This window comes from Lygodium microphyllum, chromosome 12, assembly GCF_053477565.2.
Source record: "Lygodium microphyllum isolate KBCC chromosome 12, Lygodium_microphyllum_v1.1.10, whole genome shotgun sequence".
In the NCBI taxonomy this organism is placed as follows: Eukaryota; Viridiplantae; Streptophyta; class Polypodiopsida; order Schizaeales; family Lygodiaceae; genus Lygodium; species Lygodium microphyllum.
Window position 1 is genome coordinate 45,098,191 of NC_141146.1, and position 12,635 is coordinate 45,110,825.

The 12,635-nt window shown below is 42.9% G+C and overlaps 1 protein-coding gene across 5 annotated transcripts in view; it reads left to right on the top strand.

Moving 5' to 3' along the window:
• LOC148027703 (uncharacterized) overlaps positions 1-12,635 on the top strand; it is a 151,840-nt gene that overhangs the window by 1,556 nt on the left and 137,649 nt on the right. For 4 of the 5 annotated variants that reach the window (XM_087689405.1, XM_087689406.1, XM_087689407.1 and 1 more), the window contains exon 2: positions 12,009-12,284. In XM_087689405.1, coding sequence (XP_087545531.1) covers positions 12,018-12,284 — 267 coding nt within the window. In that variant the 5' untranslated portion in view covers positions 12,009-12,017. Of the gene's footprint in view, positions 1-12,008; positions 12,317-12,635 lie in introns of those variants that run through there. The other variant, XM_087689409.1, reaches the window with a different exon arrangement.

Here is a 12,635-nt window from a genome sequence, read left to right on the forward strand (position 1 = left end):
AAGGACACTCCTACATCTATATATAAAGAGGGCCTCCCAAAGAGTTTGCGAGGATTACTAAAGCAATGACAAGACCATGAAGATTGGTGCTTTGAGTGTTGTGATTGTGAGGTTCATGTGAAGTTTGTAGAGAACGGAAGGATTGACAGGAACACTATGATCATGTAGATTGTATGGATCGATGCAAAGATCCTTGAGTTCGTGAAGTAGATTGAGGCGCAATCTGTGACACTTTTGCTTGATGGCTTGAATTGGGCAATATGGCGTATAAGATTGAGTGTATTCTAGACACTTTTACTCTTTGGGACTTGGTCACTCTTTTGTTAGAGGTATCATTTCCTGGATAGCTATGCTGCTGTAGGCAGTATGGACATTCGTAGTGCAGGAGGAGCCACGTTAGCAGCCGCAGTGCAGTTGGACCAGTTGCCATGCGGCACAGCAGTAGTCAGACAGTTTTTATGCATCGGTTGCATTTAACGCAGCCGATCTGATTCTAGCCATTTTGTCGTGGTATTTTTATGCTATTTATAGTAGTCCTCCAACACACTTTGGTCATTTGCATCTGATAGAGACAATATGCACCCGTGTATATTTCTGCATTCCTATACAGTATTCTACACCGCAGATTTTCTGCGTTTTATTGTCTCTCTCTCTCTCTCTCTCTCTCTCTCTCCTCTCCTCTCCCTGTTCACTCTCTCTCAGTCTTGGTCCCATGCTTCTGCATCGTTGTACTCTGACATGGTAACAGAGTGGTGAAGACGGACTGATTGGCTGAAGAACCTACTTGAAGAGGAGATTTCAACGTGACACAAGGCTGCATTTCTAGCATATGAGGTCGGGGGGGAGGGCTGCACATCAGAACTAGGCTGAAGCGAGTGTGGGTGTGCGGGAAAGGAGTCCAGTTGGTGAATTTGCTGTAGGTTGTTGCTGTTTGAAGGGAAGGAAGGCTGTGTTTTAGGCCTTCCATCGCAGATTTTACATTTTTATCTCCTCCGGCAGCTGAAGAAGGTTTTGGAAGCGGAGGAAAGAGCCCTAACAGGCAGTGTTTTCATAGTCAGAGGGGGACTGACTTTGTGTTTATGTAGGCATTGCAAGTGAACATGTCTACAGAGACTGACTTGGAGTTCCAAACGATCATGGACAGGAAGGTGCGTGTCCTACCGGCTCTTTCACCAGATTAGAAGCTTGATGGTGACAATTACCGCATTTGGCTCACGATGATGTTGGCCATTTTGGAGTCTTATGATTTGGCGGACCTTCTGATGGAGGAGATTAACCGGCCCTCGATGAGAGATGAGTCCAAACTCTCTTTGAATGCTCGTGCGGAGTTGACTAAGGCCCAATCTCATTGGGACAAATTGAATGCCAGGATTCGTTTTTTAAAAAAATCTTGTACCACAGCCATGATAGTTCACATCGAGCACTTGACAGTGGCTCGAGAGATATGACTGGAGCTTGACCAGATGTATAACCGGATGACCTTGATGAAGAGGGTTTCTTTGGAGGTGTAGATGTGGACCTTGTCCGTGAATAAGTCTTTTTCACTTCGGGAACACATCAACAAGCTTCGGCAGCTTAAGATGTAGGTTCAAAATGTGGGGAAGCCTATTTCCTTCAAAGACATGGCGATCACTTTATTGTCCCAGTTGCCGCCATGATTCAGTATCTTTTATTCCGCTCTTATTGCATCTGGACGGGAGTCGACTCTTCGATGGGAAAAGCTGGTTCCTATGGTCTTGGACTAAGAGAAACAGTTGAAGGGACAGAATACTTCCAAATCAGAGGCTTTGGTTGGTCAAGCCTCTTAGAGGAAGGAGGACAACAAATCCAAGAAGGATAAGAAGAAGAAATTGACTTAAGATTGGTCATTGGAAGAAGGATTATCTCAACAAGGACAAGAAGGACATTAAGAAGGACTCGAAGGATTCTGGAGTGGTGGTTGCACCCTCATCAGCTGCTTTTTTACACTTAGCAGTCATGGAGGACTTTACATCGAAGACTTCTGATGTTGTGATGACATCTCCCCAGGCTCAAGAGTGGATCGTGGACAGTGGTGCCTCATGGCACATGACTCCTTCCATTGGTGTTGTCTACTTGCGACCTTCACATGGGCAGATTCTCATTGGAGACGACTCTTCTGTGTCTTGCTGCACGGGGCAAGATGCAACTGATTCCATATGGACGTGGTGGTACCCACACTTCCGAGGTGCTACATGCCATGCTTGGGGTATCATTTGCTTTCGGTCCATAAGATTTGTTCTCTTGGTCTCTTGGTGGAGTTTAACAGTGATGTTGTTCGAGTTCTTGATCGTGGATCGATAAAGGTTCTTTCTTTAGGATATGAGGAGAATCGCATCTACAAATTGAAGTCTTCTACATCTCTTAGCTCTCTTCTTCTTATCTCTCAGACATACTCCGAGCTATGGCATGCTCGGTTTGGCCACCTGAACTATGAATACCTTCAAAAGGCGTCGCAAGGATGGTTTGTTTGAGGTTTGCAGGACATAGTGGTGAGCCAACAGCCATGTGTCTCTTGCATTTGTGGGAAACTGCATCGGGATGTGATTCCCAACAAAGCTTTGCGGCGGTCTACTTCACCTATGGAGCTTGTATTTATGGATCTTTGTGGCCCGATGAGGATGGAGTGCCTGAAGGGGAGCTTGTACTTCATGTTGATCGTAGATGACTACAACTGGATGACATGGGTCTATTTCTTGATGTTGAAGTTAGAGGCTTTCTCCCACTTCAAGGATTGGCTTCTCTTTGAGGAGAACAAATCTGGCCGGAGACTAAAGACCTTGCGCTCAGACAAGGGTGGCGAATTTGTGTCTAATGAGTTTGCTCGTTTTTGTGTAGATAGGGGCATTCACCAGGAGTTTGCTAACACCAACACTCCTCAAGAGAAAGGCATTTTGGAGTGGAAGAACCGAAGTGTGATCGAGATGGCGCAGACCATGATGAAGCATCGACAGACACCTCAGTTTTTGTGGGCCGAGGCAGTGGCTACCGTAGTTCTCGATTTCCTACTTCGACCATTGACAGGATGACACCTTTTGAGGCTTACTTTGGGACTAAGCCTAATGTCTCTTATTTCAGGATCTTTGTGTGTGACATCTATATGCACATCCCGAAGACGCAGTGTGACGAGTTTGAGGCAGCTTCCTGACGATAGGTTTTTGTTGGTTACAGTTCCCAGTCCCAAGGTTATCGGTTGTTTGATCTCGTCAAGTGGGATGTCTACACAAGCTGAGGTAAAGCCTCCTCGTTGGGCCCGTGACACTCCGAGATTTAGGGATCGAGGGGGTTCGTGAGGAGTTGGAACCGTAGGATGGATCGTGGAGATCACGGAGGAATCAGGCACATTCTATGGAGCTTGTTTGCTCTAACTATTGTTTAATGATCTGTGTTATGCAGAATCGAGAGCCCACTTCTGTGAAGGAGGCTTTGCAGTCTGACCATTGGCAGAAGGCTATGGAAGCCGAGTTGGAGGCTATTGAGAGGAATGACACTTGGTCCCTTGTGCCTTGTCCCTCTCACAAGAAGATGATTGGCGTCAAGTGGGTCTTCAAGGCCAAGTACCTTAGCGATGGTTCTTTGGACAAGCACTGGGCTTGCCTTGTTGCTAAAGTGCTATGGCCTCATGAAGTTCTGGTCATGAATATCATTGATCAAAGCTCTTAAGGTAACTTTCTTCAAAGGTAGTTCATTAGTATTTATTTGAATTAGGCTTGAATCATGGAAACGTAATCTCAATTTGACTCTTGTTTTCCTTACTTTGCAATCATAAGACAAACTATAAGGTTAACCTATAACCCACAACTATGAGGATATCTTAATGAAAAGATCTTTGAGTGTAGAGAAGTCTTTTTTCTTCAAGGAATCCAATATTGTGACCAAAATTTCCCTTTGCTTAGCGCCCAGGCATTGACTTTCATGATACTTTTGTCCCCACTGCTCGTATAGCGACTATTTGAGCTGTTCTTGCCTTGAACGGTCATAGGAGATGGCTTGTCTATCAGTTGGATGTGAAGTTGGCCTTTCTCAATGGTGACTTGCAGGAGGAGATCTATATAGAGTAGCCTTCTGGCTTTGGATCTCGGACGGGAAAGTTGACAAGTTGAAGAAGGCCTTGTATGGCCTCAGGCAGGCTCCGCGCGTGTGGAACGAGAAGATTAACTTGTTTCTTCAGTCCAAGTTGGGATTTCGGTGCTCCAAGGCCGATACGTAGCTTTATGTGCACACTTCCGAGGTTGGTCATGTATTGTTTGTATTGTATGTTGATGATTTGATTCTTATAGGTGACCATGCACAGAAGGTCCAAGAGACCAAGACAAATTTACATCAGATGTTTGAGATGACGGATTTGGGTTTTCTTCATTTCTTCTTGGATCACGAGATTTGTCAGTCTCAGAGGGGGATTTTCATCTCTTAGCAGTGATACATTTAGGAGCTCTTGGTGACTTCTGAGATGGAGACTTGTTGGACCATTTCTACTCCTATGGATCCGAATTGGAAGGCCACTTCACACTCAGATTCTCCATTGACGGATGCTTCTCACCACCGTCAGTTGATTGGTGTCACAACTCTATAGAAACAGAATTTGTATCCTTTTTCATTAATTTGTCTATATAATGATTAATTAAATTTGTTTCCTTTGCACTAATTAGATATAAAGAAAAGTGCATTGGAGCTAGCCACTGATGAGTGGTCACAGGTTATAGTGGACCCACGCGGTGGGTTAGAGAAAAGATAGTTCACACTTCCACCTATATGGCCCGATTGGGCGCCTGTGACCAGAACTCATGCATATCAGGGTTAGACTCGCACACAGAAAGGATTGATGCCTTGAAGTGTGGGCTAGATCTGCTAGAACAGACAATTACAATCAACAAGATGGCATGATCATGAAATGCTTGTACAATGTGCATGTGTGGGCTGAAAGCTTGAATTGCACATTTCTTTGCATAGGAAAGTCACATGAAGATTCTAATTCCGTTTTTGCGATATACACGGAAAAAGCTTTCATATGATACCCATATTGGGGGGTTTCTAAATTTTAGGAGGTTCCTAAATTTTAGGAGCCTTAAATTAGCCTAAAAATGCTAGTCCTAAAAAAATAGGGATGTCATTCTAAAAATAGTAAATTTTGTACTCTGACTGTGCTTACTAAATTTGGTGGTTTCTATTTTTGACAGTATTCAGCCCAAAAAGGAAGGCCATAGAGAAGAGACAAGTGTCAAGACACTTGTTACACAAGTTTCCAAGAGTCCCACCATTTGTCACATCTCATGACATGTGGCTGGACACTTGTCTTGTGCTACTCCACTTTCCCCTTTTGTACTAGCTCTTCCCTCTCCTATAAATAAGAACTCGTTTTTCTTCATTCAGCATCATTTTTCTTTGCTGTAAACTCATGTACAGCACCCATAGATAGCCAGAAAATGGCCCCATCCATCCCCATCATCATCCCCCACTTCTCCATTATCAAATTCCTTCATATTCCCTCTTCTATCACTGCTGCTTTACAGGACAACAAGCCTGTAAATTCATTACAGCACCTCCTTCTCGAGCTCTTTCTTCCATTTTAGCAACAAGAAGCAAGCCCTATCCATGTACTGTTGATCAACGATGAAGAAAGGTTGATTTCCCCTCTTTCTTATCTCATATTGTAAAGAAATTAGTTCTTATCATTGCATAATAGATAATGCATGTGTGTTTGTACATCTTTGCATGATCTTGTGAGAGTGAGAATTACTTCTCCTCACTCTCAGGTTGATTGTAACTGAGCTCTTTCCTAAGGGACTTGGGCTGAGCAGAAATACATTCTTTCGGGGGGGGGGGGGGGGGATGGCCATCTTCAATCCTCAATCTTGTCTCCATTACTTTTACATTTTCATGGCTGTAATTTTGTGAGTAATTTTCATTTTCAGATTTCAAGTGTTCATTCTCTTTTATATTAAATCTCGAAAACAAGCGAATATCATAATTGTTAAGCATACTACGTTGTTCGGGGCGTTTACAATTGGATCCTTGATTTGGCTACTCAACACTCGTGTTGATCTTTGTTTTGCTGTGGGTGTTTTGATGGGGTTCATGAGTGAACCCAAACAGGTGCATTGGAAGGCCGCCTTGAGGATTCTTCGGTATTTGACTTAAGGATTTTTTATCCAGTAGGTACAGATGCTTCAACTCTTGTTCTTGCAGGTTGGAGCGACTCGGATTGGGCTAGCGATGTGGACCACCGGCGGCCTACTACAGGCTACTATTTTACCTTGGGTACAGGTGTTATCTCTTGGAGTAGCAAGAAGCAGCCCACAATAGCCCTTTCTTCTATTGAGGCGAAGTATCGGGCCGCATCTTCCACCACATGTGAGGTTGTGTGGCCTTGGAGATTATTGGAGGAGCTTGGCTGCCCCGAGACTTGTCCTCCTCTTTTGTGGTGCGACAATGAGAGTTGCACTGCCTTGGTACGGAATCTTATATTTCATGCCTGGACGAAGCACATTGAGATCCAGTATCACTTCATTCGGGAGAAGCTTTTGGATGGGACCATTGATGTGGAGTAGTGCAAGACAGAGGATAATGTTGCAGATTTGTTCATAAAGGCGCTTCCCCAGGCTATTCTTTGAAGACATGCCGGATCCCTTAGTCTTTTGACCTGTCTAGGATTTGAGAGGGGGTGTTAGAGGTATCATTCCTTGGACAGCTGTGCTGTAGCAAGCAGTACGGACAGTCGCGGTGCAGGAGGAGCGACGTCAGTAGTCGCAGTGCAGTTGGATCAATTGCCACGTGGCACAGTAGCAGTCGGACAGTTTTTATGCAGCCGACCTGATTCTGGCCATTTTTTCATGGTATTTTTCTGCTATTTATAGCAGTCCTCTAGCACACTGGTCATTTGCATCTAACAGAGAGAGCCTGCTGAGACTGACAGCACGCGGGCTGATGGAGATCAAGGTCCTCAAGGCAGAGACATACACAGATATTTTCTTTGCACCCGTGTATATTTCTGCATTCCTATACAGCATTCTACATTGCAGATTTTCTGCGTTTTACTGTCTCTCCTCTCTCTCTCCTCTCTCCTCTCCGTATTCACTCCCTCTCAGTCTTGGTCCCATGCTTCCGCATCGCTGCACTCTGACACCTTCTTACTCCCAATCTAGTAGTGGATCTAATGATTGGCTCTACAATGGATTCAGTAGCCTTATGGGGCTGTCTCAATTCTTGACCTTGGTTGTTTCTCTTTAGAGCTGCTGTGATTCTATTCTTGTCCACATTCCATGTATCAATAATGCGTTAAAGCTTTGGACATGGTTGTGTTCTCTTTACCAAGTTAAGGCAGTTGCTCACATGATAACCCTTGAGACGAAGCTATGATAGCTTTTGTGGTAGATTCTTCGATCATGAAGGATCACATAACAAAGATGGAGGAGATTAGGTGAACTTGCTTTCCTAGGTAAATATATTGCCTTAGAATACTTGGTTGTGACCTTGTCGTGATAGCTGTTGTCATTGAAATGTGATGTGTTCTATACTAGTCTTCTCACCTATAGAGTTTAGGAGGGAGGAGTTACTTCCCATGGTAGTTAAGCACAATATGTAATATTAAGACACATGATTAGGAGTAGGATTTGTTAGTTGTGCCTTTGTAGTAGGCACATCATTGGTTAGAGGTCAAAAGAAGAATAGGATGTTCATAGAGTACATGTCTTGGGTGACAGAGTCTATTGTCAAAGTGTAGTTCATTTTAGGAGAGGTGCATTTAATACTGGTTGGTTGTCTTTTGGGGCCACATTTAATGTAGTTGACTTGATATTTTCTTGTATTATTCTTACCTATTTATAGGCATTAGGTAGCCTCTAAAGAAATACTTGAGCAAGTGTGTGACAAAACACAAAGTGATAATTGTAGAACTCAAAGGTAAATAGTAACTTAGAAACAATAAAGAAAGAAAGAATGAATGTTGAATGCTTTATCAAAAGTGAATACAAAACTTCAAACTTTTGAATCTCAGAATGGACCGATGTAGAGGTGAATTAGAGAGTGGGTTGTACTCTAGACAAATCTAAGCAAAAATTAGGGTTTACCAGCCACCTTGGGTCCCATCCTGGAAAATTGAAGGCTTAGTATTTGGAATTAGCAACTGAAATTCAAGGAAGTGCCAGAGATGTCAAGAAGCCAGCCATCTCAATTGAATTTGGGGCTAGATTTGGCAAGCCAAGGGTCAATTGGAGGCCAATCCCTGGTTAAATCAAGTGATAGATTGATAAAAAGGCTTGCTGGTCATTTATGACAAGGGACATTGGATTTCGAAGGAGATTGGAGCAATTTTAGTGTACTTCCAATTGCAATGTAAGTTAAAGAAATACTGCAAAGGGTGCCAATTTTTGGCCAACCGGGTGTTCATTGTCCAAGATAGATTGGTAGCATTTATATTTTAGTTTATATGATTTTTATGCTCTCTGTAATTAGTGCTTAATCATGTCATTGCCACCCTCTAAGAGAAGGCTAGTTTCATGTACATAGGGAGAAGATGTAACCACCATGGGAACACCGAGTATTGGGATCTCATACCCAATCAGAAACTGTGTACCTACAAAATCAAACCATGACCATAATGCAAACTATAAGAATAAGTACACTTAACATATTTTAAAACACACAAACAAGCAATTCAATGTGATATTTTTGGTGCATTGAAATATTAACTAAGTAAAGAAATAGAGTAAGCTTATGAATCAACCAAAGAAGCTTCCTTGCCGTAGATTGATAGATGTGCTCATCAAAAGGTTGTACATGAGGATCATTAGAAAGCATCACAATGGGATCAAGCAGAGATGCCACATGTAGTGTATGATGAGTACAATACTGTTCTACTAATTGAAGGACACATTTCTATTGAGATAAAAAGATCTCATCCCCATGTCAAATCATCTCCATGCCCAAAAATAGAATAATAGAATCATTTGAAGTGTAGTGCAAAGCTGTGCCTTTATGTTTGTAATGGTAGGAGGATTTGAGCTAGTAATGAATAAGTTATCAACATACAACAAGATGTAGTTAACTCCTTTTGCAGTGGTTTTGATATACAAGTTTGGGTCATATAAGGTAGAATGGTACTAGATGAGTTCAAAGGAAATCATCCATCATATGGAACCGTGAACTTGGTGCTTGCCTCAGAGCTTTTTGCAAGCAAAAAATCTTATTCTTATGGTCTAAAAGAGAAAGTTTGGGAGTTGCTCCACATAGATTTCTTCATCTAGGTAACCATTCAGAAAAGCATTTTTGATATCCGTTTGATAGAGCAGCAAGTGCAATTGGCAAACAAAATGATGTTAGCCATGCGATTGGTACAAAGGTCTCTTTATAATCAATGCCTTGCTTCTATCAAAACCCTTGCACCACAGGGCGAGCCTTGTACTTATCCAAGGTTACCACTCGCAACATGACTAGTTAGAGTCTGATAAAAATCAACACAATTTTCGATAGAGACGCAAGTAGAAGGGCAGAAAGAGAAATTTGTATTATAGTTTGAATGAAATGGAGCAGCAACAAATAGCATTCCAATGTGGAGCTTGAACCTCTTGACCACCCCCAAGTTGATTTCATGTACATGAAAGAATCATAATCTCACTCTCAATCTCATTCTCAATCTCACTTTTGCTCACAATCTCAATTGCAATTGTAATCACATTTATAGCCTCAATCTCAGATTTTGGAAGAAGAAGAAGATAATTGCTCGCTCAGCGTTTTGCCAAAACAACTTCACGTGTCTAGAATAGTCTTTTTCCAATAACGGTGCATTTTCCAAGAAAAGCACGTACCAAAATTGACGCAATCCTCCCAAATCATCACTCACATGCAACTTGCCAAAAATGAAAAGAAAGCACAAAAAGCACGACACGGTTAGAAAAAAAGTGTTGAAATTTGTTTATTTTTTCATTTTTGAAGACTCATATCTCCAAAATAGTGAAGAATTGGACCGAGCCTGTGAGACGACAAAATATTCTCCTCAGTCTGTTGGGTTTCACTCATGCCTATGCTCACAAAGGAGTGTCGGTGATCAGTAGAATATTGGGGCACTTTTTACTACCGAGAGGTTTTTTTCCCCAAACTTATTCTCTTCTTTCGTATGTGCCTATGTTACACACTTATGGGCACTTATCATGTTTGGGTGTGAATACCCCCTACAACCCTAAGGTTTAAGGGTTGTACTTTGTACTTTCAGTTTACACTCTTTCAATCTATTATATTGGGCGTCGTGCTTCACTTTCTACACTGTCTACTGCACTTTCAGCTGAGCTTCGATCTTGTTAGCCTTTCACATTTGGTATTAGAGCTGAGTACAACTTGTCCCTTCACAAAGTACAACTGAGCTCAGCTTAACCTTTCAGCTGGAATAGTCAGATCCCAACTCCCACTTGTCAGAGGTCTGCAGCTCTAGACAGTGCCATAGCAACTCCTCCCTGCAGCAGTGCCACTCACCTCAGCTCCTCCCTGCAGCAGCACCGCTCGTCTCTAGCTCGAACGCCGCTTGGCGGTGACGTCATTGTGCCTGTCACCTCAACTCCTCCCTGCAGCAGTGCCACTCACCTCAGCTCCTCCCTGCAGCAACGCTGCTCGCCTCCAGCTCGAACAACGCTGCCTCGCGGTGACATCATTGTGCCCATCATTCGTCTGCGCAGCGCTTTCTTGCGCCGCTTGGGAGCCCACTTGACTGTCCTGCGCCCGCCCGCCCGCCCACCCGCTTCTTCTTTGTGTTTCTCTCTACATAGATGGCATGCAAATTGAAGGCTGCATGCTTATTACATGCCATGATATTGATGGAAGCTTCAAGCTTGGAAGTTTGGGTGGGGGAAAGGAGAGTGAGAGAGAGAGGCTTGAGAGAGAGGGAGAGAGAGCAAGTCTTGAGAGAGCAGGAGAGAGAGCAAGTCGTGAGAGAGCAGGAGAGGCTTGGGGGTAAGTGGGAGAGTGAGAGCCTTGCAAGTTAGAGAGAGAGGGGGTGTGAGAGACTTGATAGATTGATGCTTGAAGAGGGAGGAGGTGGGGGAGATGGGAGAGAGCGAGAGCTTCACCGCCAAGACTCAAGTGATCCTTAGGAGAGGGAAATGAGATTGCTTGCTGATTTAGTGTGGGAGAATGGGGGGAGGAGCACCTTTTATAGACTAGTGAAGTGTGTGGGAGAAGAGAGGGATCCAAGAATCGAGAGTATAGATGGATCATGGCTGGAATCCAAGGTTGAAGGGCTGGAATGATGGAATCCAAGGGCTAAGGCTGAAGCTTCAAGTGTGTGAAGTTAAGCTGTCAAAGAAGGGTCAAGGCTGAAGTGAGAAGGCTCAAGACTTCAAGGCTGAAAATCTGGCTGGAATCCAAGGGGGACTGGGAGAGGTGTGCAGAGTGGGAAAAGGGGGTGGACTGTGGTATCCAAGGGCAAAAGTGCCATGCAGGCAAGAAGGGGCAAAAAACGTGCAGCTGGGAATAAATGTGCAGCAGTCATGCAGCAATGCACCTAGATGTGTTGGCCAAAAAGTGCCAGTTTTTTCATATGGATTTGTAGAATACTGTACTGTACCGTACGGATCATATCGTACGAACATATGTGTGTGACATATGGAGGCAACCAGGCTGAAATGGAAGGTGTACTTGAACTTGAACATCCATTTTCATGCCAGAATAAACCACATGGTAACATTGTATCTTTAGATTTTGATGTCTAGTACTTCCATTGTTGACTCTTAGTGTTTGTGCTTTGACGCCAAAGTTGCTGTGAATCTCTTCAATTGTTGATGTTGTGATTGAAATTGTGGAGTATCTCGTGCTGAGTGACCCAATGAATATTTATAGTAAGTGGAGCAGTGGATGATATTTACTTTGGATTCTGGTCCTGACTTGAGTTGACAAATACTGTCTAGTATAATGTTGCAGCTTTTATTTTATTACTTCTCAACTGATTATGATTGTGTTCCTACTAAGTTTTTATCTAACGTAAATTCTCTTACAATTTCAATCAGGCAAATCAGATGGATGAAAAGTTTGACCGTGTACTGCTTTTAGCAGTTGCTGTGGGATTAGCAGCAGGGGCTGCAGCAGCTGTAACTTCTTTTGCCTTCCCTTATGCTGTCACTGCTGCTTATTCTGCTGTACGAGTCAAACGGAAAAAAAGCCAGCGAGATCATCGCCATCAGTCAAAGGCTGACAAAGCAAAAAAGGCATCCAACAAATCAAAGGAAAATCAGATTTTTAAAGACGTGTTACGGCAATCTTTACTTGATTGGAGAAACATTGATGTAAACTTTAATGAGTTTCCCTACTTCATATGGCAAGTGATGCATACTTTCTGCATTTTCTTTATTAAAAAGTGCATTGAATCAAGGGGCTTTTCTTCAACTATGCCTTTTGTTTTGCTATTGTAAAGTTATAACCTTCATGCTGTTTTGGTATGGTACTGCATAGTAGATGTGAAACAAGACGAAATGATTATCTTAAAGTGAAGATGGCAATTTAAATAGCAAATTGACAATGTGATAGTATGAAAGCTCTCACTTGGTGCAATTACTTTCATTTCTCCAAAAAAAATGTAAGCTATGTGCATGAGGATGAATCTGCATTGAGGAAGTGATGCATTTTCTTAACATGTG